The sequence below is a fragment of the Mycteria americana genome, chromosome 1, assembly GCF_035582795.1.
Source record: "Mycteria americana isolate JAX WOST 10 ecotype Jacksonville Zoo and Gardens chromosome 1, USCA_MyAme_1.0, whole genome shotgun sequence".
Taxonomy (NCBI): domain Eukaryota; kingdom Metazoa; phylum Chordata; class Aves; order Ciconiiformes; family Ciconiidae; genus Mycteria; species Mycteria americana.
Genome location: NC_134365.1, coordinates 16795867 through 16823668, shown reverse-complemented (window position 1 = coordinate 16823668; position 27802 = coordinate 16795867). Strand labels below are relative to the sequence as shown.

The window sequence follows — 27802 nt, the reverse complement described above, 5'->3', positions numbered from 1 at the left end:
AGGAAAGTAGAAGAGCTGTGGCTAAACACAAAGACATCCCTAATGCTTCCTTCCAGCTGCTGGAAAATAATATTTTCCCAAAGTGATTATGTCCATAGGCACATTAAAACCACAATTATTGCGTTTGCTTCCCTGAAAGCTTGCAAGAGAAGCAACAGTGGAGAAAACCATACACATGAGGCTCCTGACCAAAAGAAAGGGGACACACAAAGGCTGTTACTCCTTGTTTCTGTCCAAGACAGAAAAGGTTAGCCCGCAGAAACTCCCACTTCTGGGAAAAGGCTGAAAAACTCTTGCCTTAGGGCTCCCACTTATGTTACAGGTTTCTAAAGCTATTTAATTTTGTCTAGACTATGAAAATAGTGACTCCAGGTGAACAGACAACTGCAGGTGAATCTAATTTTGGATACACATTTTTGCTTACACAGCAGGTCCTCCACCATTTCTGGCATCTTCTGTTTTTGTGTCTATCATCTGGAGATTGACAATCACTTCATTACTGCCTCAGAGACAACTGAGCACGCAGCTGTATGTGCTTGGCGGGCTGTTGATTAGATTAGAGAGCTCCTCAATGCTACCAGTTGGCAGGAGAACTGTGAAAACTCAGACCTTCCCAAACACAGTGTTGAAAAGAGACCAGAAAGTTCTAGATTTGAGGCCTGAAGCAATTGCCTCCCAGGGAAACCCCGCTTCTCCCTTAAGACCGTTCAGCCTTGCAGAGTGCCTGCCAGCCTGTTGTGCTAAAAGCATCGGGTACCACGGGGATTTTCCACACTGCCTGGAAAATTTTTTTGCCTTGAAATTGCCTCATCACTCAGGAGCAGAAGTAGAACGTGCTCATTGATGTAAAATGCTCACTAGCAAAGCACAAGCCCCAGGGTCGGTTCCAGGTGCTTCTGGAAAACATCAGCTCTAATGAGAGCCAAGAAACCTTTCAGATTAGCCACGAAGGGCAAACCTCCTCCAGAGAGCTGCTCCCTTGCTGAATTACACTGGAAAAAAACGGGGGGGGGAGAAAAGTTCAAGCAGAGAAGCTGGGGTGACAGCTCCTGAATATACACAACTAGAAGACCCATCTCTAGGGGAGGGGGGAGAAGACCCCTGAGGGACAACTAAAGGACAAGCCCAAGGTAAAAAGTTGCATGTATCAATAAGCATACACTTTTTTTTTTTTTTTTTTTTTTTTTAAATCCACACAACTGCTTCAGTGTCTGAGCCCACTAACACAATGGCCACACAAAGAGATGGCTGAACTCCCAGGAAAGTCAACCCAGGAGCAATCCCTAGGGCACGGGTGGGATTTCAAACAAGGATTCACTGCTTGAAGGGGAGGAACATGAGATGGAAGTCTGTCCCCAGTTGCAGAAAGGGCAGGCACCCTTGCTGTTCAGCCAAATAAGAGACTGAACCAAGGGGGAGGCGGGAACGCATTTGCTAACACCACGGCTGAAAGCATGCCGTGGCCTGTCCACAGCCGGCCACACACGTGGGGGGCTCCGAGGACACAGCGTGACATTTCATTCACACAGGCAGCACAGCATGTCTGTAAGGGACTGGCGAAGGAAGAAGGGACAGACTCCTTGAGCTGAGAAGCCCAACTTCACTGACTGGGTATATAAACAGTCAAAATGAGGAACCACCTACAAAAAATTCACCTTCAGAACAGGTGTTTGCTTTGAATAAATCCTTAATAAAATGACATGTCTAAAACCTCCAACAAATCAGAGGAAGATCAGAATGGAAAAATTTTTAAAGCTTCATTGCTTCAATTATCATAAGCAAAATACATTTTAGAAGAGTTTGCATTCAAGTTGCATCACAAGACCTACAGAAAGATAGCTTAGCTAAAGCAGTGAAATGACTACACACTCATCCAGAGCTGTGTTGCACAAGACCTCTGCAACATATTAATAACTGCTTCTCTTGCTATTTGTTCACAGGCATAATCATTGCAAAAAGAAACCAAAGGGAGAACTCTGCTCCCCTGATTTTCAGCAGTCGCTGGTTTTAGGCTTTCAGGAGCTCCAATGACTGACCCACCCGACCCAGCCTCTTCACAAGCTTCACACCAGCAACACTGATTGTACAGGTCAGATACAAAAACTCAATGCTTCACCAACGAAGACCCATAAAACAATTCCACAAAGAAAGCTATCCATCAGGCCCATTATAGCTCTGTGGTACCAACATGCAGCACAGCCATAGTTGTCAAGTTTGAATCCAGCCATCTTAAGTAGAAATCAATTTTCAGGACTTCCGTAGGATTTGCAACCCAAAAGCTTACCATACTTTCATGGAATAATCCCTAAGATTCCTAAAATACTACATTTTAAAATAAATTCATGTATTTAGAAATACAATATATTCTATAAAAACCCACTTAAGAGCATACAGCTGCTATAATTAATTATCTTGAAGTCTACTCATAATGAGATAAGGAAAAAAGATAATTTAAAAACACCCTTCTTTTCAGCATCTACTTTCAGTGGTTTTACTTCTTTCATTGCTTCTCAGGATACATTGGCAAGGTACAACTAGTACGCTCAGAATAAAAATTAAGTGCATATTCTGACAGTGCACAGCAGAAGACAGTAGCTAGCACTTCGAATCTGCTGCTTGGACTGTCCTCAGATGTCCTGCCTTGTGCCTCTGCTGATGGGACTGGTATAAACTTCAGCCAAACAAGCCACTCAAATCCAAGAGCTCCAGCTGAATGATTTGCTATCTTTAACATCACAGGAAGTGGATGTCACTGGTCTCTTGTTCCTGTAGCAAAGCAAGCATCTTGAAAATAAGCCCACTTATGGTGCCTACATGAATTTTTCAAGATAGGTAAGGAAACACTTGTGTTTAACACTGCAAGCTTCCTTCAAGTTGCCTTTTTATAAAGAGTAAGAGGATCATAAAAGTTTCAGTTTTAGATCACATATGAACTGGCTGCCTTGCATTTTTTCCAAAATGAACAAAGATACTTAAAATACAACTGGAATTATGTTTTGATAGAACAGTTTGACCAAGTACAGGGAAAACTATTTTACAAGATTCCCATGTTTTAGAAACAGAAAATCAATTTAAAGGTTTATGAACTATGGGATTTTTTTTTTTTAAGTTAAGCAAAAACAACAGCAAAAAGCCCAAAACAAAGGTTAAAAAAAAAATCAAAACAAAAAAAAAAAAAAAAGGAAACACCACCCTTATGACTTTAAACAGTTTCCAGAAGAATCAGTAGTCCAACAAATCTCTTAGATATAACTCTGTGTGTTTAATACGTTATTCTGAAATGGTCACTAAATATTTGCCAAAGGTAGCACTATTTATGTATAAATTGCTGATCTTTTTGTATTACACTATCAGACAAAACAATAATGGAGTCAGTGCTTGTTGGCATGACAGTGAACTGAGCATAGCACTGTGTATCCTGGCCAATGCACACAGTATTAGAGGACTTCACAAGATACAGTTCTTCACCTTAATGTACTCCTGGTACCCTGCAAGATCACAGCTCCAGTCAGAAGCTAATGTATCCTCCCAGCTGCTTTTGCACGAGAACAGATTAAGCTCTTAAGATGCAGAGATCCAGCCCTGAGCACACACAGTAATGTCAGCAGCTACAGATCCTGGAAACTTGGGTGAGCATCTCTGGTCAGTGGCAGTACAAGAGTCGATTCCAACAACGTGGCTATTTGTCTCTCCATTCCCCTCCATCCCTACTGCAAGCTTATACTAACAAACCAACGTCTCTGGAGGAAAAAATAGCCTATGAATCCCTGGATTGAAACTTGCAAGCATCTGCCAGAAGCAGCACAGCTTATGTGGGGGCTGAGGGTGACTTTCCCCTCCAAAATGTACTAAGGTATAAACTCCTTTAAAAAAAGTCTGGTGGACACTCGCTTATAAAAACAGATTGAAGCTTTAGAGCTTCTGGGGGGGGGATTAATCTGTAATTTTTTCCAAGATAAAAATATACAGCACCTGAAAAAGCTCAGTAGTACACTAAAAAAAAAAAAAACAACAACCAAGCATACATATCCTCATCTTTAATAGGCAACAGGTCATACTGGTTATTTTTATCTTTAATAGGTCATACTGGTTATTTTCCAGTACTTCCACAGCATACATGGTAGTCCAGCTGATATGGTGGACCTTTACTTAACCACTGTAAAGATAATACAGAGCTGGTACTACATGACGCAAGTCCTTTGGTTAAATTTGGTTTTTGTTGTTATTTGCTACTGGACCTTACTGTCAGTAGAAGCCAGACCCACCAGGGGAGCCCTGAACCATATGCCAGCACTTTTCACTCCTGCCTAATTCTGTGTACAATCTTGTTTCCTCTGCTCAGAAAATGACCTACATATGCAGTAAAAAGATGCTACCAGGAACACTACATATGTCACATTCAAATACAGCCTTTAAAAAAAAAATACTACAGACATTTTGAGTACAAAGCAAGCACTGAGCAGTAGGCTCACATTGTGAAGATACATCACGTACCAGCAAAGACAGGGGTCAGAGAGAAGACAAGGCACCTAGCCAGTCAGGTCTCCATGGCATTGCAGACCTAGTAACAGTGTACATGCACACACGGTAGTCCTAAGAAGTAACTCTGCTTTTACAAGGGCTTGGGTAGTGTGTGCTTTAAGTAAAGCCTAAGCCACACTGAGTAAGAAAACAAAACACTGAAGAGCTGATCATTAATTGAGCACCATCTATTCTGCATGCTGAACAAGACAGGAGAATCTAATCATCCAGCTAATGACTGTACATTAAGATAGAGATCAACTCTGCAAGAACAAGCTTAATTCTGTCACTTCCTGAACTCTGCATAGCTCAGCCAGCTTTCCTTCCACAGCTGGTACATAAATGTTCTTGAAAAAGTGATCTGAACAGAACACTACCTGAAACACCATGCCAACACCCATGCACATCAGCTGCAGGCTTAAAACTTTCAGCATCCTCTGATGACAGAAGGATAAACTGCTCCCACTGCAGACTGGCAAGCCATTGAAACACATCCGGCCAATGGGTTCAGACAACAAAGTGATTGTAAAATTAGGACATTGGACCGATTACAGTCTAAGAAAGAAGTGACTTTGCAAACATAGCTATTTATTATTATCCTTTCTAGTCTCCATTACATTTAGTCCCAGTGCTTACTCTATTCACTCTCCACCTCCCTTCTCACGGCAGCAGGTTTTCGGTACAATTAGCTCTCGTCTACAGCCATGACTAGCTCTAACCTTTGGTGTTTCAGTTCTGGCCTGTCCTCAGACTTTGGTAGGACAGACCAAAGATGAGCCAAGTGAAGAACCTGGCTTTCCTGCCAAGCCTGCAAACTACAGCAGCCAACACAAGGCACAGGTATGTTGACCCTCAATCCCATACCAAGTGTGGTTGGTCACCCTTCAGCAACAGGCTAAGGCCTTTAGCATTATCAGATGCAAAAGGCCCAAATATGCTTTGTACCAATGAAGTTTTTCCTACCTAAGCTCATACAAAGCGCTACCGAGCAAGTGCAATCCAATTTCCTAAATGTTTGAATTTTGCCCACATTTGCTGTAATGAATATCTGTCCAAATGTTACATTCCTGACACCAGGCTCAGCCAAATTCCTGAAGAGTCAGGGACACCAGAGCTGCTCGGGAAGGGGAGGGGATGGGGGAGGGAATGACGGCCATAAGCTTGTTCTTAAGCCATTTTGTCTGAAGTTGTCATGAACTATGTAGGTATTTAGAAATTCAGACCTGAAAAGATCTAAGCATATTCTAAGCTCATGCTAAACGTGGTTTCCCTGTTTTTGTATTTCCTATATTTTGTATTTAAACTGGGAGGAGGGGGGGAAGGGGACCATAACTGTTTCCAACCATAAAAATCTATTCAACGTTTGCAATAAAAGAGGACTTCGGCTTGTCCTTGAGGGAAGGTCTTTATTTTCCAGAAACATCTCCTTCTGTAATTGCTGGGGGGAAAAGGAGAGGTTTTCTATCTCAAAACAGCTCTACAGAAAATGGTAAGAAACAGACAAGACAGACAAGTGAGAGATGTTCCTCATTTCAGCATATATCCTGTGGTTTTCATCCTTGAAAGTTTAACTGTAGCCCTTTATAAATCATAGTCAGGAGAAAAATGGCCGTTTTCTCACATGGACACAATTAACACAGATCCACCCTGCACCAGTGAGGGGGGAATGAAGTCCCATAAGTAACCATCACTGCATCTGCTTTTACAGCACCACAGTACTGTCTGTAACATAGTAATTAATTTATTAAATGCAAGCAAACACATATTTCTGGATTAGATCTCCTGATGTGCAATTGGCAGAGAGCTACAGGAAAGAGACCTCAAAAATGTATAAAATTATACACAGTTAAGAAGTTTTTACTGGTTTGCAGGTAGGAAAGCATTTCATAACACTACACCATCACATCCTTACATTTCAGCAGTTCGCACTGTCACTGAAGTGTCACATTACTGAGCAACCTCCTTACACCAACACTAGGAAGTTCATGCTCACTGTGGGCAGTAAAATGGTAGTCAGAGGGTTCCAAGAGAAGAAAGGGAAGAAACTGGTTAAAAGTTCCACCAATTTCTAATGCCTTCATGGAATTATCCAGGCTCCCTCTGGTGGGGGATTTATTTAATGTAGAGATTGTTGCAGTTTGCTGTATGAGAACAGTCTTGAACCACAACATTTTTTTCTTTTGTAAAATAAACCTTGTTAGGATTGGGCTCTGCGATTCTTGGAGTCTCTTGTGATGCTTCAGTCACAGCAATTTAAGGTAATGCTTTGTTTCTGGCCATAAGCTCCATCACATAAAGAGCAGCAACCTTTGATAAAAAGGAGAAAATATCATATGTTTTAAATATAAATTAGTGTCTTTGTGCTCCAAAATACTCAGAACATTTCTCAGTCCTTCCTTCAGCTCTCCAGAGCCCCAGCAGAAGCACCATCTCTGTCCCTGATGTGGAAAGAGGCCAAAGAGAGATGTCTCTCCCCAGACCACGCAAGAGATCTACAGCTGTGCAAAAGAACCTCTCCTAGCTCCCAATTTCCATTTCTGTGTTTTATATATTACTTACATTAAGCCCCAAGTCTCATATCCCTCCGAGAATACCAATATCATTTATTTGCACCACTGTAAGACAATTCCAACATGCCTATGTATCTCTCTACAAGACACATGTACCCAAGAGTCAAGCAAATCATCCATCCCTTTCCTCTCGCTTCCCCCTGAAGTCGTCAATGTAAGCAGTTACAGTCAAAGAACATGAGAAGCTTTACAAACACAAAGAGATGTCAAATTTGATATTTTTAGTATCTACCACTAAATATATGTACTATATATTGCCATCAAAATACCTGTTCTGCCACATCATAGTCAAATTTAGTTTTCTTCTCTCCTGAACATTATAACAAATGTTATCAACATTCTGCAGTCTGAGATCTTGATTAAAAAAAAAAAATGCAGAGAGATAGCATTTAAAAAATGAAAAACCACCACCCAACTCAGGGTAGGAAAACTGCAACCTGAAGACGTCCCTTACTGTACAGGAAAACCAGCATGAGCCCTTTCAAGGATGGAGTCAATTTTATTTCTGACAGCCCATATTATGACTCACTAACTTTTTTTCCTTAATAAGACCACAAATTGCATCACAGCAAGCGTGTCTGTAACAAGCCAGAGAATTCAAAAAATTATTCAATGGCTAAGAAATAGAAATTTGCTATGTAGAGGAAAACAAGTCCAATTCTCAATTTGTCCTCACGCTTTTAGATAGGAAGGGTTGCAAGATCAGAGTAAGAAATATTTACTTTTTTTTTTCTTTTTTTTTTTTCTTATACATACCATAGTCCAAGGACTCTGAATAACCTCATACAGCCCATTTTGGATGATGAGTATAATTCAAATTACTGCCTGACAGGATGGCAGCTGAAGAGCAAGTAAAATTCTGGGGATATTTAGGATATAGCTGGCACAGAAACCAGTCTCAAAGGTAAGAGGAAACACTCCTCATCACTTCAAGTTCTTTGGGACAACTATGAAGTTTTACCAGAATCTACTGCTTGCAAGTTATGCAACGCATATAGGAAGGCAGCCTATGAGCAGCAATTCATGTACAGTTCTGCAGGATGCTATTAATGAAATCCAAAGCTTTCCAAAGCAAGTGTCATCTCATTTGACCAGAGAGATTACTACCTCGTTTTGTCCCAAAAGCACTCCTTTAGTGCCCAATGAAAAGCAAAGCTGTGCGGGGAACCAGAAGAGAGGTATTTACAGTTCAGAAAGACAGGCATGATCTCCTCGCTCCCGACTTCCCAGAACCCCCTCAAATGCAAAGCTTATGGTGTGAGCTGTTGACACTGACAGACCACCCTAAAGATGAATTAGCAGAAAGGATGCGAGACCATGCTCCTCGTACAGAAACCAGACAACTCTCCCCAAAACGGGCTAGGACTACGCCACCTGTAAGTAAAACCGAAGAGAACAAGCACACACAGCCTCCCTTCCCACACCCCGCCGCGATCGCCAGCAGACCCCTCTCCGGACCTCAGCTCAGTTTTGCCTTTCCCTCGCCAGCAGCCGAGCACTTCAAACCCCGCGGGCCACCGCTCGCCTTTTGTCTGCGGGCTGCCCGACATAAACGGGTTGTGGACGCGCGCAGACGGGCGCATTTTAGGCTCGGTTAAGCCTGCCTCCCGGGGGAGCTCTTCCCCCGCCGGGGCAAGAGCTGGGGTCCCCCCGGGAGCAGGGCGGACCCGGCCGGGGGCGGGGGGGGTCGTGCTGCAGCAGCCGGGAGGGGAGCCCGGCGGGGCGGCGCGGCACTCACCGATGCCCAGCCCCACCACCACGCGTCCCCCCAGCAGGGTCTCCTTGTCGCGGGCGGCGGCCAGCACGCCTGCCCCCGCCGTGAAGAGGCCGCTGGCCAGCAGGATGCAGGGCCGCCGGCCGCACAGCCCGTTGAGGACGCCGCCGGCCAGGGCGGAGAGGGCGGCGGCGCCCACCGTGCCAGAGACGAGCAGCTCCTGCCAGAGGGCGTCCAGGTTGAGCTCCCTCTTGAGGAGGAGCAGGGCCCCCGACACCACGCCGGTGTCGTAGCCGAAGAGGAAGCCCCCCAGGGCGGAGAAGACCGACACCACGTAGACGAAGCCGGGGGTCTCGTCCTGCTGGAACTGCCGCCGCGCCGCCCGCTCCAGCTCGCCGCCCGACGCCGCGCTGTTGAGGCTGGAGCACGACTCGGCGGCGATGAGGCTCCGCTCGCCCGCTGCCGCCGCCGCGCCCGAGCCGGCGGACCCGTCCGCCTGCCGCCGCCGCTTCTCGCCCATCAGGTTGCTCAGGCTCCGCAGCGTGTACTCCACATTGTCGCTGGCCTTGCGGGACATGGGACGGCCGCGGCGGCTCCCGCCCCGGCCGGGGGAGGGCAGGGGGCTGAGGCGGGCGGCTGCCGGGCAACTCTGGCTACGGTGGTGGGGCGGCTGCTGCTGCTGCTGCTGGCGCCGTCTGTCCTCGCCCCGCCCGCCCCTCCCGGGCCGCGCTCAGCCGGGTCGCATAGTCCCCCCCCCGCCACCGGACAGACTTGAGGGGAAGTTGCCCGCCGCGGCCGCCGCTCCCAGCGCCCAGGCGGAGCTGGAGGCGGAGGCGGGCGGGGACAGCGGCGAGCGCGGCCCGGCGGGCGCCAGGGGGCGGGCCCGGGCGCCCCCCTCCCCGCTCCGCCGTGGCGCGCACTACTGCGCAGGCGCCGCGGGCTGCGCCTGCGCGCTGAGCATCGCGACGCCGCCGACCCCGCCCGCTCCCCTTCAGGCGAGGTGCTGGCAAGCGGCGGGGCGGGCGGGCTGGGTTACAGACGCCGGGAGAAGGAAGGAAAGAAGCAAGCAAGCAAGCAAGCAAGCAAGCAAGATCTGGGCGGGTGGGCGCCGCAGAGCCGCCCCGGAAGCCTGGGAGGCAGCTCCCCCAGCCCGCCGCGGTGGTGGAGCTGGGGCGGGGGTTGTTCTTGCTGGGCAGCCCCCGCCTGTGCGGGGGGGAAGGGGCTGCCCGCCTCCCTGCGCGGCTCAGCGCGCTGCCGGGGGCGCCTTGTCCAAGCGGCTGACGTTCGTAAAAATCACAGTTAATTTGATAACGGAATCACTTGAAGAAAGACGGCATTTAGCGTTCGTGTTTGTAATCTTCTAAAGTGCTGGGTGACAAAAAAGGAAAATTTCGACCGGTTGTTCAGAGAGGGACTGGTTTGTTACTGTATAGTAGAAAAGTTTAGAGCTTATTCTCATGTTTATGCTTAGAGTACAGCGTTTTGATAATTCCATCTTTAAGCATTTTTCTTCAGGATTTTCACCAGAATGAAGAGGAAGACCCGGTCCGGGCAGAGCCCGGGGAACTCCTGTCAGCGGTTGGCGGGAGAGCGGGGCCTCCTGGTGGCGAGGCCGCGACAGAGACATGCCTGTTTCCTCGGGAGCTCGGGGGAGCTGTTGCCGGCCCAGGTACGCGGAAGAGTCCTCCAGGTGCGCTGCAACTATTGTGGAAAAAAGAAGTCACATCAGAATGTTATCGTCTGTGCCTCGCTCCTAAGGCCTGATCTAATGGCACGTATTCAAATTTTCCGACTGAGTTGACTGTTTTCTCTAAAGGCCCTCATAATGCGGCCAGCCAGTAGATGGAGAATTTCGGTAATTAATTGGATCAGTTATTCTCAGCCCACACCTTGTGAGCAGTACTAGTCATAGCCACATGAATTTAAAAATTAGAAGAGGGAGCAAAGTCCAACGTGGCCAGCTGCACACAGCCTCTTTGGTGCTTTGCCTCTGCCTCAAAGCAAGCTGTGAAATGCTGATACTCTGTGGTCCAGATAATATTGACTAAATAAAGTAGTGAGCTGTAGCTACTAAAATGAATGATAATTCACAATGAATGTCTGTAGTTAATCCAGTTAGTGACAGATGCGGCAGTGGGTTTATAAATACAATAGGTCAGCTTCCATGTTTGAGCATGTGAGAAGCCTGAACTAGATAAAAATTAAACACATGTTAACATTCAGTTGTTTTTAAATAAGATGTGGATAATATGGTGTGATTGGCATAGAGCATTCCTTATTCCTGTAGAGACCGTTAGGGCCTGACCCAGTACTGGAGCAAGATCCACTCAAACAGTTCCAGGTTGCCAGGTTGTAGCATCAGGAATGAAGTTATGTTGTGCTACAAGAAACTGTCCCCTCAGGTCCGGCAGCTCTCCACGAGCAAACTGGCTTAGATTTCTACAATGCCATCAGGAGAGAGATCCGTAATGCTCCAGAAGTCTCCAGACTTGCCTGAGAAGCACAGCGCTCAATACTTTTTATATGTAAGCCCCAAATAAAAAATGTGGGACACAGTGAAACAGAAAATATTCACACCAAATCCCTAGCCAGCTAGAAGGAATGCTTTCACATAATGTTGTCACAAGGGCTGGCTGTCACGAAAACAACCTGTCTTTTTAACAGCCATCTCAGAAGCTGGAGGCATTCTGTATGTTACAGTTAATAGAGACTCAAGAGAGCTAACAAAAAGCTTTTTTTTTTTTCCCATTGCTGGCCCAACACAATCAGAAACAGACATAATTTCTCATCAGATCATGCTGTCAAGCTTATCTCTTAAAAGGATTCCCTGAAGAAACACAATAAAGAAGTTCGACTGTGGGATGCGCTACACTAAAGACTGACTTCATGAGGAAGAGGATTTGTTTGGTTTGTGTGTAGATTTTCATTATTGTGATCTTGTCTCCGTAGTACTGGATTTCATTATAAGAGCTGACATAAATGCTTTCACAGTAATGTGAAATGTAGTAGGTATGATTAGTAATCTAAGACGGGGGGTCAGATCCAAAGAACGATCTGGGTGGATGTTAGGCATGACGTTATGCTTTCAAGAGATTAAATGCTTAACTGAAACACTGTTTAGAGTCACAGCACTCCCTCATTCTCTCCTTTAAGGTGTGTTTGCACACTTGTTTGCAAGGTGGTGTTGTGAACTAGATCAAAGAACTGGTCCAGCTTTAAGAAACTCAATTTTTTGTGTTTCAGCAGAGAGCAGGAATAATTACAGGATTTAACTGCTTTCATATTGTTGATACATGGCATACATCAGAAAATGTCTTCCAGAAGACTGAGTGCTTTGTGCGTGTGCCCAGAACTCCCCCAGGCCTGAAGAGCTGGGAGTTAGCGCCTGTCTCTTCATTGGCGCTCAGAAGCAGGTGGATGAGCGCCTAAATCTCCTGGGGACTTCAGTCCAGCCAAGATGCACAGTGAGATGCTGTAGGTCTTTTGTGTGATAGCCCGATGGTTGATAGCCTCACCCAGGAAGTGGGAGGCCCGAATCACAGGTTTGCTTCAGCCCAGGAGGATTTAAATCTCTCTCTCACCTCTCAAGAAAATTTTAGGTTAAATGGGGAAAAGATGGGTTCTTAAAAGAAATTGGATTGCTGTGCAGACAAGAATGTAAGAGCCATGGGGCTAAATGGACAGTGAGGCAGAAAAAGATTACTCTGTGGCAGAAGAAGGTCCAGCCTTGTCAGGGCCAGTTATATTCTTTACATGAAGCCGTGGTTGCATTAAAAAAGAATAATACAAGAGTCAAATCCCCAAACTAAGAATTCTTCCCATCTTAGTGCTGTGGGGGTAGGCTCCATCTCAGTGCTGGGGGGGGGGGGGGGGGAGGGCTTTAGCCTCATGTGGGATTTAGCAATACAGTGTGCAACCTCTTGTGATTTTAGGCTCCTAAACTAATTGCTTGTTTGTTAGTGTTATGATGCCTTAAACTCTGATAAGCAACCTGCTCTGATACATTATTTTACCACAAACAGAGTTGCTGCATAAGTTGAGAAATATCACTGCATTGGGTTGAGGGAAATCACCCAGCTGAATATGCAAAAAAAGATCAGCAAATACTGTTTCTAGTAGCAGCTTGTGTAATGTCTGAAACCTTGGAAAAGCGCTGATAGTAATGCCAAACCTTTTCTTACAAGTTAAGTTTGTGTGTAGTTGTCAAGGTTCAGAAACCTTTTCTCTACACAGAATTGTACATTAGCAGCATGCCAAGGAATATGGTTAGGTACCATTTTATACAAAGAGTATTTCTGCTCTCCGACAAGACAAAAACCCTGATCCTGGATCACGTCACTTCGCTGAGTTTGTGAATATGTATGGGTAATATAAGGTTGGGACTGTAAGGAACACTCTAGTCTAAAAAAGAAACACAGGAACTGTAAATAGGAATTTAACACTAGAAACAATTTGTATTGCATTAAAACTTCCTTTTGTTCCAAAGGTCATCCTATTCTTCCAACATAGTTTGGTCTCTTTGGAAAGAAGATACTTTCAGATACATTCCATAGTTTTCTGATCCCTGTATAACATTCCTTCTCCAGCCATTTTCACTGTCTTGACAGAGTCATTTTGTTCGTTTATCTGAAGATATCTATGTCTTGGCTCTCAATGCAGTTTTAGTTGTTTGTAGTCCTTCCAGTGCTTGCTTTGGGCTCTCCTTTATACATACACATCCTGAGTAGACCCTACTCCAATACCTCAACAAAAGTCACCCTTCACATACACAAGCTCTCCTCGACTAGACGCTGTTACGTGGGACTTTAATTCCTGGCTGTCCTGGCCTGCAGGATGTCTTTTAGCCAATTATTTACCTTCTACCTTGGTTATCTGAATCTGTAAACTGGGACAACACTACTGACGTCCTCTGTAAAGTCTTTTCAAAATGAAAGTAATGTCAGAATTTGTTAGTAAGGAACCTACCGACACCATGCACTTAATCCTACTGGTCAAATGTTAAGAGACGCTTAACAAGTAGGAAGAGTGACAGTATTAGCACTGGAAAAGGGTGTGGATGGTGGTGATTGCAGACAGAAGCTGACAAAACTGTGGGATGACGCATTTCTTGCCTGGCAGGCAGAGCTGGCAGCAGTACAGCTAAGGTTGCCTAAGACTTCACACACAGGCTGTTTTAATCCCAGGTAGCTTTACCAAAGTAATCATTTGAGGTCACAGTTTGCATAATTGCTCTCTCTCTCATGCCAGATATATGAATTCCAGCAAACCCACTTCAGATCCATTGAAAACGCAATTGTAAGAAACACGTGTTTTTTGAAGTTAAATTTTTCTCTCTATTTTTAAGATCTCCAGCTTTTTCATGCTTTAGAACAGGGACTCGATTTTTGGCAGGAGAACAGTTCCTTTCTGCTTTTGGCTGTCAAAAGGAAGATCTAAAGAGATTTGACTGAAACAGAGTCTCTGGCAGAGTCAGCAGCAACACGTGCGAGAGCATGCTGCTAAATCTGAGTGTGCCCCAAGTGAGTCTGCAGCCATTAAACTGATAGCTGTGCACTAAGCACCTACAGGCCTCCAGAAGTGAGGTTTGGGCAGCCCGTTTAGACGCACTGCTTTAAAAGTCAGGGCCCAGCACGTGCTGAAAGCCAGTGGCAGTGCAAGATGGAGGCGGGGGGAAAGATTTTTATTATCGTACAATTTGGAATTTTATTTGGACTTTTATTATTGTACAATTCGGAAGTTTTACATTCACGTAGTTGAAAAGATGGTTTGCCACGTTACAATCCTTATTCAGTCATTATTACCCTGTAAAAGTTATAGTTACTTAGTTACAACCCCTGACAGCATAAGAATCAAGGACTCGGCACAACACTACCCACAGGATACCAGGGAAACACTGCTCTTGGTGCACCGTATCTTCAAACATCTGTCAACACAGAGCTGTTTGTCTGTCTGCCAAACAGAACCTCCTTTAGTGCTGCGGACAGGCCCAGGAGAGCAACGGGTCACTTCTCGGTCAGCTCAGATTCCTGCACTCAGAGAGTAACCCTCTCTTCAAACACCTAGTGTCTGGTGTATGTGAAAGACACAGGCAGGAAGAAGACAACCACGTGCAAAACCATCAGTTTTAGTCCAAACCCCCTTAATTCTACTGCTCACTAAACAAATTTGATTTATGAGGGGCCGTTTCTCTAAACGGTGGACAGTACTTCTAAACCAAATCCTTCTACAGATTATATAAGACTGGCACATCAGTTGTCCATCATTTAATGAAATAAAACTGGAAAATAAATTGGAAAGGCTTTTAGGCTTATGTATGACTACACGCTATTCTGCATTCCTAGAAAAGTAACAGCTGACCCAGCATGAGTTCACTACTTTGTAAGCTCTCACCTCATCAAAGCAAAATCTCAAATTATCTCAAAATGTCAAGTTAAAGAAGTGGAAACTGTGTGTTTTAAGCAGCAGGTGAAAAGCTGGCTTTGCTGTCAGCCCTGACACTGCCCTGCCTCTGAGCAGAACACTATACACAAGTGCTTTATCCGAGGTTGCAAATGAAACTGGCAGCAGACTGGGAGGAATTCAGTCACTGACTCATTAAGTTGGCCATACCCTCTGGATCTGACAGATGGCGAATCCGTCAAAACTTGTTTGGCGTTTTTTTGGAGAGAACTGTACAATGAGGGATAAGCAAGTTTGAAAAGGAAATTGGACCACGTGAATTCCCTGCGCAAAGGCAAAATATGCATGGAGGGTGCCTAAAGTTGACTGATATGTGCCAGGACATCATCCTGGCACGTTGAAGAGGAAAACCAGCCCTTTCCATGGCTGGGAAACAGGATGGAGCAGCAGCAAGCTGGGGCTTTTATTTGCCTCCTTGCTTATTTCTTTCTGTATCTGTACTTCAAAAGTCCTATTTCCACCACTGTAGATAGACATCTTTTTAAAATCTATTTTGTTAGGCTGCAAGTATTAAAATCTGCTACGTTTTTAAAATAAGTCCTCTGTGAAATGTTTTATGGAACTCCCTCTAGACATTTTAACAAATTCCCTGACAAGCATCACACCTGCCACAGTGATAATTTCAAATATAACATTACACACTCATGAAAATTGCATTAATAGTCATTCTTGACCCCTTCAAAGCAATTGATATGAATATGTGCTAATCTCGCGGGAAGGTTAATGCCGTCAGTAGGAAGTGTTGAACAGTCGCTGATATTCATCACAAAGTAATGCCACTGATTTTTAAAAAGCCTCTGTGAATTCCGAGGGGACTCTTGCTTACCATCTGACACTGCCACCTGGCCCTGCACATATCTAGGAGGCACTTCAGACTTGGTGCTCTAGGTGAAAAAAGAAGAGTGGGAGTTAAATGCATGGGGTCTCTTGCTAGAAGCCTTCCTAGGTACCGGGCTGTTTTCACTAATGATGGAAAATTTCTGCACCTGCTTCCCTCTACAGCTACAAATTATATCTCTAAATAAGGCAGATTTGATCCCATCCCATTTTTGCGTGCATCAAAAAGGCAGGCGTTCAGAGGCTTCCCTCGGGTGCTTGCACACCGATGCGCAGCGCCTGGCAATAAGGGGGAGCAGCTGCACTGCCAGGCACAGTTGCAGAGTCTCTGCCACCAGAGGCACAGAGGCTTGGTGGGGTGGTGCACATGGCTGGAATGTGGCCACGGCTGGATACAGGATATTTAGGAAAGACAGGCAGAGAAGAGGAGGGGGCGTAATGCTTTACGCTAAGGAGCTCCTTGGCTACGCGGTGCCCCAGTACCAAACTGGAGACATGCCTGCTGGGAGTTTCTGGGTCAAGATCAGAGTGAGGAGGAACCTGGGGGATGTTGCGATAGGTGTGTGCTACAGACTGCAGGCTATGAGGAGGCAGGGGCTGAGGCTTTCTGCAAACCAGAAGTCTCCCACTTGGAGCCCTTGTCCTCGCTGGGGATTTTAGCCACCTGGTTGTCTGCTGGAAGGGCAGCATGGCATTGGGCAGGCAATCCAGGAGGTTCTTAGAGTGCAGTGGTGACGTTTTCCTAATACAAATGCAAGAGGGGGGCAGTCATGGCCTCCTGCTTAACGCTGGCTTGACCTCCTGCTGAGGAGCAGGGAAGAAGTGGGGGTGAGAGCGGTCACAGAGCGCTGCTCAGACTGCAGCAGCCACGAGGTGACAGATGCAGAGGAGAGCCAGGAAAGCGAGCAGCAGAGTTAGGATGCTGGGCGAGCAGACTGACTTACTCAGGAAATAGCCTGCGGGAAGCAGCCGTGAAGGGGAAGAGTCCCCAGAAGAAGTGATTGGTTTTTAAAGAGAACTTCCTGAGAGCTCATGCATGAAATATCTCCTTGGGCAGGAGCATAGGAAACTTCAGCTGACAGTCCATTTGGCTAGGCAAGGACCATCCTAATGAACTAAAATAGGGACAGGGCACATGCAGGAAGCAGAAGCAGGAGCAAAAAGCACTACTCGGGTGCTTACAGGTAAAATCAGGGAGGCTAAAACCCAGCTGCAACTAAAACTAGTGAGGGACATAAAGGGTAGTAAGGTAAAAAGAGATACCTGCAGGTATAACGTGGGTCCGCGGGTGGATGGGAGAGACAACACAGTAACAGACAGCACAGAAAAGGCTGAAGTAATCAGCGCCTTTTTCGCACCAGTTGTCACATGTGAATCGTGCTCCCTCGCCTTGGCTCGTATCAGCACAGACTGAGAAGAGAAGGGCATTGGGGGAGCAGCAGTCAGGGACCACCAGAGACAACTTGCATGCATTCAAACCCATGGAGTCAGGCAGTGGTCACTCAAGAGTGTTGATATTGCTGGCCAGTGTCTGGCAAGGTCACTGTCTGTCATCTACAGAAAATCACAGCAGTGGGAGAGGATTCTGATGACTGCAAGAAGGTTAACGTTACACGTACTTTTAAAATAAAGGCAACAAGAAGGATACAGGGAACTGTAGGTCAGCCTGACTGATCCCCCAGGGGAAGGTGGTACCTGACTGTGCCCTCTTCCTCCTGCCTGTGCCCAGAGATGCTGGCGCAGGTCACCTCGTGCTGTGGTGGAGCCCAAGCTCACCTGTGCCAGGTGCCACCTGTGCTGAGCTCCCCCACATCCCTCGTTCATGCCAGAGCCTTGGTGCAGGTGGCCTTGAGAGATGTCCTAATGTGGAGAACCACTCAGCGCAGACTGCTGAGCTGCTGGAGCAGCCCCTGGCAGGTTACATGAGAGGCTCATTTCTGCTCCATACAGACACCCAGGGTGCCACGGTCACCAGGCCACCAGGTTGTTCCTCGTTATCCCTGGGACATTTATCTGAGGGAACGGCAGGGGTGCCCTGGATAAGAAGACAGCTTTGGCCTCCACGCAAGTGGTGTTTGTTCAGCACCAAGAGTGCATGTGGCATGAGGGGTGCTGGGACCGCACTGGAGGACTGTGCAAGGCAGAGAACCACAACTGGTGCAGCCACGTTCATACTGCCTGCTGGGAATGGTCCCGGGAGCAACCCATTCCCAACCATTCCCAGGCTTTGTCTCAGGTCCAGTTGGTTTGCTCCAAAATGGAGGCTGGAGTGAACTGAAATTTTGCACTTCGGCCTATTAGGGATCAGCACCCGAGTTCAGTCACTAGCACTTTTTTATTTAGCAGAGCCGAAGACTCTCTCTGCTGACTACATAGGGAGCTGTAGCTCCTGCCTCAGCACTTCTCCTTACATGCTTAAAGCAGATGCCGTGAATACCCACCTTGATGTAGGCGACTGGGCATGCTACTTGTACTGAGGCATTTACTACCGAAAACAATTAGGTCCCCGAGAGGCACAGCGCCACGTGTAATACAGACATAAATGTGAGGTATTGGCTTACAGAAAGCAACATATGGTATTGTCAGTAGAGAATAAAGCAATACGCATTTTATGTATTAATGTGTTAATATGAAATATATGAGGTAATAAGGATGGTTTAGTATTCAGCCTCCCTCTAAGACATTAGCAGTTCAGGATATGTGCGGCTTCTAGCTCTGACAGTGACACATGTAGGTGACACCAAGTGTGCAGTTAACACAGAAATGGCAGGTACCTACTGTTAATCAGTAGTAGAGGTATCCTGAATATGTCCTAGGGGAACACAGCCAAATGGCTCACGCAGATATGTAAATGTAAGGGCTTGGGAAGATAAGAACACATTTAAGGATTGCATCTGAGTTGTGCAACGAGACTGATACTCTTCACAACAAGACCATGAGACTGTAAGCATATTAAGAAAGTGTGAAAGGTTTAGCTACGCTAAAGTATATGTGCTTACTCTCAATACTGAAGAGTACTAAACTTACATTTTATTTGTTGCAATTCTGCAGCTATATGCTAATCCTTACGATAACTTTAATTTCAGAGGGAAACGCCTAATAAAGAAGTGGGAATTTAACTGGTCTATATTTTTCCAACAGTAAACAAGTGGAACATCTCTAAGTGAACAAGAACTACTCAAGGAACACAATTTGGTGAATGTATTTACCACTGTTATCAGAAATACAGTTCTAAGAGCAATGGGGTGGTTATTGCTCAGAACCAATGGCAAATGAGGAGGTGTTGTTGTCATTTTATTCTTACACTCAGCTCTCCAAAACTGGCAATTAGAGAAGTTAGCTATCCCAGCCGAAACCAGGACAAGCACCATGGTAGATAACATAAAAGAAGAGTGAGAGAGAAGAAAAGAAAAAGAGATAAACAAAAGAGATTACAAATGGCAGAGGAAGCAAAAAATCTTGAAGTACAGTAGGGGAAAGTCAGAATCAAACAAATAAATAGGCTTGTGGGCTTTTGGAAACTTTCAAGTAGTGAAGATGGAGAAAAAGAGAGAGCCAGGAAAAAAAAGACATGGTGAGTAAACAGGTGGAAATCTAAGTTTCAGACACTGGTTCCAGCTAGGTTGGGCTGCGTCAGGAGAATCAATCAACAAGCAGCAGCTTTTAAGGCAAAAGTCTGAACATCAGTGGTATTTGAAGAAAAAGAAGAGGAGTAAATAAGCAATTGTTTGTGGCACAATCCCTCCATATGCTGCCTCTTGCTATTGGGATTGACATTGCTTTAAAAGCCTGACGCCTTTGTTTGTAATCTGATGGTGAATCTGTGTATCAGCTTCCAGGCTGGCATTTGTTAAGAGGAACTTCTGCTGAAGCACAGGACAGACCTTTAATAGGTTTCTTTGCAGGAAGACGTAGTCCAAATGGGTGTTTTTCAGATCTGCCTCCAAGTGTCAGCCCCACACCCAGGCCTGCACGTGATTCTCCAGCAGGATCCGTCCCAAGCCTTCTTGTGAGTTGGGCCCTTTGCAAGGCACAACACAGGTGCTTGCTCTCTAGAGCTGTACCCCGATCCTGCCTTTCCATGAGGCAGGGACGAGAGGAATGGATGGGGTTCCCTTCTACTTGGAACTTTCTTTCTCTAAATATCACCAGCCTTCACCAACTCAGCTAGTAGCCTGCCTCAGGAAAAGCATTTATTAGTGCCCTGCCAGTGTGAGGCTTCAACCCGTGCCCAAAGGCCGTACTCGCTGGAGGATACAGGCTGGCCCAGCGCCCACGTACCTTCTTGCTTGGAGCCAGTGCAGAGTACATGGGAGCGGATGAACTATCCCAGCAGCCATCTGTGGGTAAAGACTTACATGCTCTCACACCACCCCTTAGTGTGGGTGTGAGCTTCAGAGACCATTGCAGATGGGCAGCCCACCCAGTCTGTGAACATGCAGCAACCCCCTCCATCCTGGGCATCCTACCTGCGGTTTGCAGCCCTCCCTTGCTGCTGGAAGAGGGCAAGGGACCACCAAATCAGGAAAGGCTTGGGTTTCTGCAACCATTGTCATTCACCGTGGACACACAGGTGAAGCCAGGATGGGCTTGTCTCTCACAAAGATGGCTGCGAACTGGGCTCTGACTCCTCTACAGGGATCAGCCTCCTCACAACAAACGCCTTCCCTCAACTGCAGCTCGCTTCCTCCGAGCCAGATGTGCTTAGGCCCCTGCCGACCAGGCTGTCTGCCGCTCCCCACGCAGAAATGACCTCTCTGACGGTGCCGTTTCTCCTGTTCCTCCAAGTAGCACATTTTACACAAACTGGTGTGCAGACAAGTTCTGTTTGAACAGGAAAAAATACTTCAGCATCACAGTGATCTTTCCATTTTCCCCAGTAATCTCGCTGTGTATATTACATTGTGCTTTGGGGCCAGCAGAGCCTCAAAACAATGTTAGGTTTCTGAGCAAACAGCAATATTAAAAAACAGATCCTGCCCTGAAAGTTTATAGTTTAGAGAAAACCAGAGATAGGGAAAACGGAGCTGGCATATAAAGTGAACAGAGTTTGCAGTTATGTTAGCTGCACTGTCCTCCTTATTCCCCACCAGGGAAAAAGAAGGGCAAGTAGATAGGCTGTGAGATGGATTATTTCTTAAAGGCATGCTGATTCCTCAAATTCATTCATAAAAAGTGAACGGGGAAGAGCGGCAGGGCACTGTAGCACCGCAGATTACACTGGAACTTTCTGTAGTACTAATGCATCGGTGCCTGTCATTTGAAATTTCTGCATCAGTTATTTGGAAATTATGTGAAAGGACAAAAAAAATCATTTTTAGTCATCAAATTCTCATAACTGGTTGGGAAATAAAGTTCATCAACAGAGACCAAAGAAAGTATCTGACACTTAGGGTAATATGAGAGAGGATCCTCCTGGATGTGTGAGATCCCCAAGGAAAAGAATTACTAATGAAAGAAAATAAACCTTTTAAAATAGACCACTGATTTGTTGTATGGGGGGGACCGCAAATGAGCAATGTTCTTTCCTCACAGGTATTACCTTGTCTGTGGCCATGAAAGCTGCCACTGTCAGCCTCTTCCTGATGCTGCCTAGCATCACCACTCATTAGACCCAGGGCAAAGATGTTTGGGACTGGTACCCTGGGATGGGACCTGCTTCTATTCCCCATTACATTGGATGTCCAGCTGGAACTCTTCTGGATGATACTTCTAGGTGCTGAGATGCCTGTGTGGTTACACTGCTAGTCTCTGGGAACCTCTGCTCACTCTCCCTTTCTGATGCAACATTAAGAACCAACACCCTGTTCCAGTTTTATTTTCTAACTGGTCACTGTGGTGAGTTGGACCATTGATTTAAAGTCTCTTCCTTGATGAAAGCGATGAACTTTCCATTCTAGAGAGACTTTGACCAACCCTCTGAGAAAACAAATGAGCTTATGAAAAGCACTAAAGCAGGCCTGTTGCTCAGGAGCAATACAAATGCCTGCTTGAGGCCAGACTTTCTGGACTGGGGCGTACTCACATCAGGTTCATCTTCTGAGCAGCTGAGAATCTCTCACAAGTCTCTATTGAAATCTTTTTCTTAACCGTTTTTTTCCCCTGGAAGGATTTAATGTCTCTTTTTAGAAATCGCAAAACGGACGGCTGATTTAAAGTCCTCTTTTCTACCCAGCAATCATCATCTCCTGAGTCCAAAGCAAGGAGATAGCTGGTCTTCTCAGCCCCAAGACTGTAAGAATTGGGTATTTGGTTACTGACATGGTCAAATCAACATGTTTCTTCCATCCTTTACTCTTTGGAAAATGTTACTGACATTTTCAGGAAAAATCCAGACTGAGACAAAGGACAAACTGCAGTCTAACAAAGTTATAACTGTGTCTTATTTCCAACGGGAAGCACTGAACAGCTTTAACTGTGGATGGCACCTGAAGAAGTGAGAGTATGTCTGCACCACATGCTGCAGCTTCAAGCATAAATATCTGAACTAGAGCAGGGTACACCTAGCCACCTGAGCACAGCGCTCTGCTCGGGTTAATTTGTCATTCAGACAGAGGTTTTGTTAATGTAGTGCTGAACATCACACTAATGAAGCCATGTTGAACAGGTAGCCCAGGCACCACTGAATCCCTGAATATGTAGTAGTGTGTCTGCACTGTTGTTTGGCTTATGGCCTTCCATTTTATTGCACTTAGTGTAAGCCACTCAACACACTGCAACTTCATATAAGCATTGTAAGCTATCTTCTATTAGTAAGCCATGCCTGAAGATGGTAACAGTTGGTCCTCAAATTTTCCTGTGCCAGGAGAATAATTTATTAATTCCTTTTTATTCAGTTGTGAAGAATGTTGTGTCCCCAAACTGTCCATATTTGATGAAACAGAGTAAAACAGTTGCACTGTAGAATGGACTACATCTGTTGTAAGCGGCAGTCTTAGAACAGCAAACTGCCACACCAGATATGTTCTGCAACAGGAATTTATCTTGGGGACTGATGCTTAAAAAAATTCAACCAAGAAGTCACAAGGGCTTCAAGGGATTCTACTTTTATTTATATATATATATATATATATATATATATATATAAGTATTTAAAGGTTCAGATTTGCTCATACCTGCTATCCAGCAAGAAAAAAGCTCTGGGCTTTTTGGTTAAGCTTGTAAATGTTCAGAAATACACCTGGATACAATAATGGGCCAAAGAAGATACTGCATTAAAGGAAAGTATTAAGTTATTTCATAAGATAGACATTCACCAAATGAAACTAGAAATGAAGGCATTACTTTTATGCTGGGAGAAAAATTATAGCAACAGATCCTTGGGGAAGGGGAGATTGGACCAGAAGGGGACAGCAAGGTAGGCACAGGCAGTAACATCATCGCCAAGGGGGCTGTCCCACAGTACCTGAGCAAGATGAGCAGAGCAGGTCCAGTGACAGTAATCAGGGTCAGCCAAGGGTCCATAGTGTCCACAGATCCACCAGGCGAGTCTGTAGCAATAAGGCAGGTCCAAGGTTAAGCAGGAAAATGAAGTCCACAAATCAGGGTCAGGATTGGGTCCAGTGAGGATAGACAGAGCAGCCAAGAATCGGCGATGGCCAGACAAGTTCATAGTAATGAAGCTGATCCAAGGTCATGCCAAGAGGCCAGGTGCAGGTTGACAAGGTACATGGACATGGCTGTAACATAGCTCAGGCACAAACAAGGGCAGGAGTCTGAGCTGAAATGCAACTCCAGAGTGAAGGAGCTGCTTCTCACAGCTCTTCCTTGCATAACCCACCTGAACACAACTGACTGGAACCAAGGTTACACAGCAGCACCATGTCACCACCAACCTCGAGCACAGGCAGACAGCCCCCAGGAGTGGGGAGTGTGCGCAGGGGCCTGACAACAAAAAGAACAAGATGAAGAAAAGTGTAACTGGCATGTTTTATGCCCTACTTGTCATATATTCCCAAATATAGCTGGAAAAAGCACTACTCAAACATCCTTCAGATGGGACTCAAAGTGCTAGGACCGAGAGAGGAGGAAGTGGCAGTAACATGGAGACAGTTTTTGTAATTCAAGTACACATTCCTTTAGTTGCAGCATGTGGTAGGACCCTTTTGGCTTTCCCTAACTGAAGTCAGTTGATGAAGGTACCAATTAGGTTCTCTAGGGTGAATTAATGCATTCTTACTGCTATGATCTGGTGTCTGAACCTATCTATTGGTCTAAAAATCTATCACTGAAGTTCATCTGACCAGTGTTTTTAAAATTACCACTACTTTTGATATTAAACTAGACTCTATGTCTCAATGAAAGTCAATCTCTTTTGGGATCGGCTTTACCTGAACAAAATGCTACAGGCCAAATATAAACCTTATTATCCTCCAGCACCCCAGGCTACTAAAACAAACACAAAAGTGTGTCAGCAGTTTTATTAGCTAAGTTCTACAAACTGTTTCATAAGAGGTTTTGAACATGGAAACTGCTACAGAACCTGTGTGCTGCAATCCATTGCATCCAATGCTTGGAAAACAGCAACACCGATTTGAAGAAAAGTGGTTATGAAGTTTTGACTGTAAGAGGTAACATTCCTTCTGTCCAATAATGTTGACACTAAAGTACTACTAATCCTCAACAACATTTTGCTTCTTGGTTCAATAGAAGAATGTGGTGCTACAGCTGCTATTTTGACATCAACATCTGTCCATGCCTTATGGATATTTTGACTTTAAAAATAAAACTAACCTAGCACATGCCAGCTGCTGGAATTTATAGAATATTAGTGAATGAAAAAGTATTAAAAACTGATTTAAAATTGCAATATAGGAAGAATGAGAAGTATCAGGTGGAGTAATTAGCTAAAAGAAATGCCATGGAATTCTGAAACGTTATTTACACATAATGAATTTGGAATACAAAGCCCCGAGACTTTCAAGTCATGGATGGCCACGCAAGCCGTGTGCAGGTGTGGTGGGTAAACTGAGCACTCTTAGTTACAGGACTCACAGACAAATGCCAGAAGAGACAACTCTGCTCTTCCAGGCTTCCTTGCACAGAGCAGTCAAAGGACTTTTACAAAGGATGGAATAAAATAATTTTTTAGAAAGCTGCCTGATCTCATTTTAAAGTCCCTAGACAGTGCAGGCAGGCCAGCAAACTTACCTCACATGTGGAAATCCCCATCTACCAAATCGCAGCTTCCAGCTGGAAACTTCACCTGCAAGCTATTATGCTGTTGTCTAAAACACCTAGAAGTTTGTCACTTCTCATTCCCACATGTAAGCATTTAAACAACATCATCAATCACCTTCAAAGCTGAAGAGATCGTACTTCTTAAATTTCATAGGAAGAATTATTTTACAGCTTCTTATTTATTTTTCTGGCTTTAATGACAGGCAATGACACAGCTTTCAATTGATACACATGGATCTATTTTTTCATGTATAGATGTTTCTCCGCTACTTACATTTCTGGGTCACGATGACATGTAGCAATTAAGGCACTGAAAACATGTTGGGAGTCAGTATAGCCAAGAAGTTGTGGATAGGTATGTACCTATAATAGACTTTAAAAAGAATATTATTTAACTTTGAAGTAGTAAAAACATGAGGATCACTCAGTCCTAAATAGGTCTTCTTGAGCATCTATCCAGCAGTTTGAATGTCCTATTGAAAAAACAGTGTGCTCATAACATTGAATATCACACCATCATGCCCAATAAGAGGCACCTGACTGTAAATCCTTCTCTTGTGTGCTTCACTTCGCCATTTAAAACAGTTATTTTGAACAGAAAGAGTAAAAAAGAAACAACTGAGTTCAGAGGCAACGTTTTTGTTATCAGGAATCAGCACTAAGATTTGAAGCCTTGAACCTCTACCATTACAACTGACAGCCTTCAAAACTAGCTGTGCTGGCTGGTTGTTAGCACAGCAGCTCAGTACGGAGCTCCGGCTGCTTCCAGGAGCTAGGAGTGAGACAGCTCAAAATAGTGCCCAAGGGCAGGCAGACAACAGACTTAGGATCTATTTCTAAGTTTGGCTTGGCTTTGGGAGTAAAAAGGATTCGCTGTACCTATAATCTATACCCTTTGCCTTAAAGAAGACCTCTTCCACACAGTATTGTCTTCCTTCACCTCATTCAGTACAGCTGCTGTGTCTGGTACGCTGGAAATAAGGGACGCTGAGCGCTTGTGTGAAATGGAGCGTTCCTGTGCAGTTGCTAAAATTATCATGACGACTGAGAGAGAATGGAAATAGCAATTAACAGCTTATAGTTCCACAAATGCTGATCAGAACTCTGTGTGATGCAGAAGAGACACTCCTGAAGCCCAGCGCATCTCCCCTGCTGGACATCAAAACCCTATTATAAACTGAAGAGTTATGAGGGCTTCTTAAAGAAAAGGCAGCAACAGCCCTTAGAACTTAAATCTATTGCTGATACCAGTCTTCCCATCTTCACTCTTCTTCCTCTGCCTCCCTTAATAAATCACAGAATCACAGAATCACAGAATCATATAGGTTGGAAAAGACCTTTAAGATCATCGAGTCCAACCATAAACCTAACACTGCCAAAAACCACCACTACACCATGTCTCTAAGTACCTCATCCAAACGTCCTTTAAATACCTCCAGGGATGGTGACTCAACCACTTCCCTGGGCAGTCTGTTCCAATGCTTGATAACCCTCTCGGTGAAGAAAAATTTCCTAATATCCAGTCTAAACCTCCCCTGGCGCAACTTGAGGCCATTTCCTCTTGTCCTATCAAATGGTTTAAAACATTTAGTGTTTGAACATACAAAGCATTACATTTACGCTGAAGCCACTAGGATTATCCTTCTGTCCAGCCAACACTTCAGCAAAGACTCTCTGGTAACAAGCATTCAGACACCAGAGAACTCTACCCACAGAATACCAACAAAAGCACCTTCACGGTGCATAAACCCTCTTCCTAACTTCCTAAAGGAGGCTTTACAGTGTGTTCAGAAGGCAGAGAGATCTGGCTCTTGCAGACAAGCTGAGGAACCTATTTCAAATCATAGGTCTCTTGTAGGATGACTTGCTGTTGTTCAATCTCTTTTATAGCAGGTAACTTCTAACTCACTACTTTCAGGTGTGGTTTATCAAACATCTCAAACAAGGTGATTTCACAGAGAAACACTCTCTGTCTGGTTTGCATTCTCTCCAGCTATTCAGAGCTAGCACTTCGCTGAACTTACAGTTCACATGCTGCTTAACCTTGCTCAGTTTCTTCTAGGCAGCCATTAGTGACAATTAGTCCTTGTCAGCCTCAGGCGTAGACGCAACACCTGCCATGCATCCAGATGCTTCCCTGTGCCTTTGTAGACATTTCCACCTTCGGCTTGGGCTGACAGACACAAACACTGCTCACATCACATAGCTACATAAATGCCTCAGGAAGAAAAACAGGCTCTCAAGTAACATGTCTGCAGTTTCTGAATAGCGACCTACACGAAGAGAAATACCAGGTACAAAAGAAAAGCCATGTTTCTTCTCCCATTTTCAATGTAGTATTTTTCTTCAAGGGAGCAAATATCAATAAGAAAACTTTGCAAAGATTGCTTGCTCTTAAGTATGCCACACAAGAGATGGATTGCCCGTTTCACCCCAAAATAGTACACTGCTTTCTAATTGCCTTATCTTCTGAACATTGGGAGTCCAGAGAAATAGGGGCAATAAGGTGCAAGTGCCTTAT

The 27802-nt window shown here is 45.0% G+C and overlaps 1 protein-coding gene across 2 annotated transcripts in view; it reads right to left on the bottom strand.

Moving 5' to 3' along the window:
- Window positions 1-9668, bottom strand: part of SLC2A13 (solute carrier family 2 member 13) — a 206044-nt gene extending 196376 nt beyond the window's left edge. The window contains exon 1 of one of the 2 annotated variants that reach the window (XM_075492063.1): window positions 8830-9668. In XM_075492063.1, coding sequence (XP_075348178.1) covers window positions 8830-9382 — 553 coding nt within the window. In that variant the 5' untranslated portion in view covers window positions 9383-9668. The remainder of the gene's footprint in view (window positions 1-8829) is intronic. The other variant, XM_075492062.1, reaches the window with a different exon arrangement.
- Between the last annotated feature and the right edge of the window lie 18134 nt (window positions 9669-27802).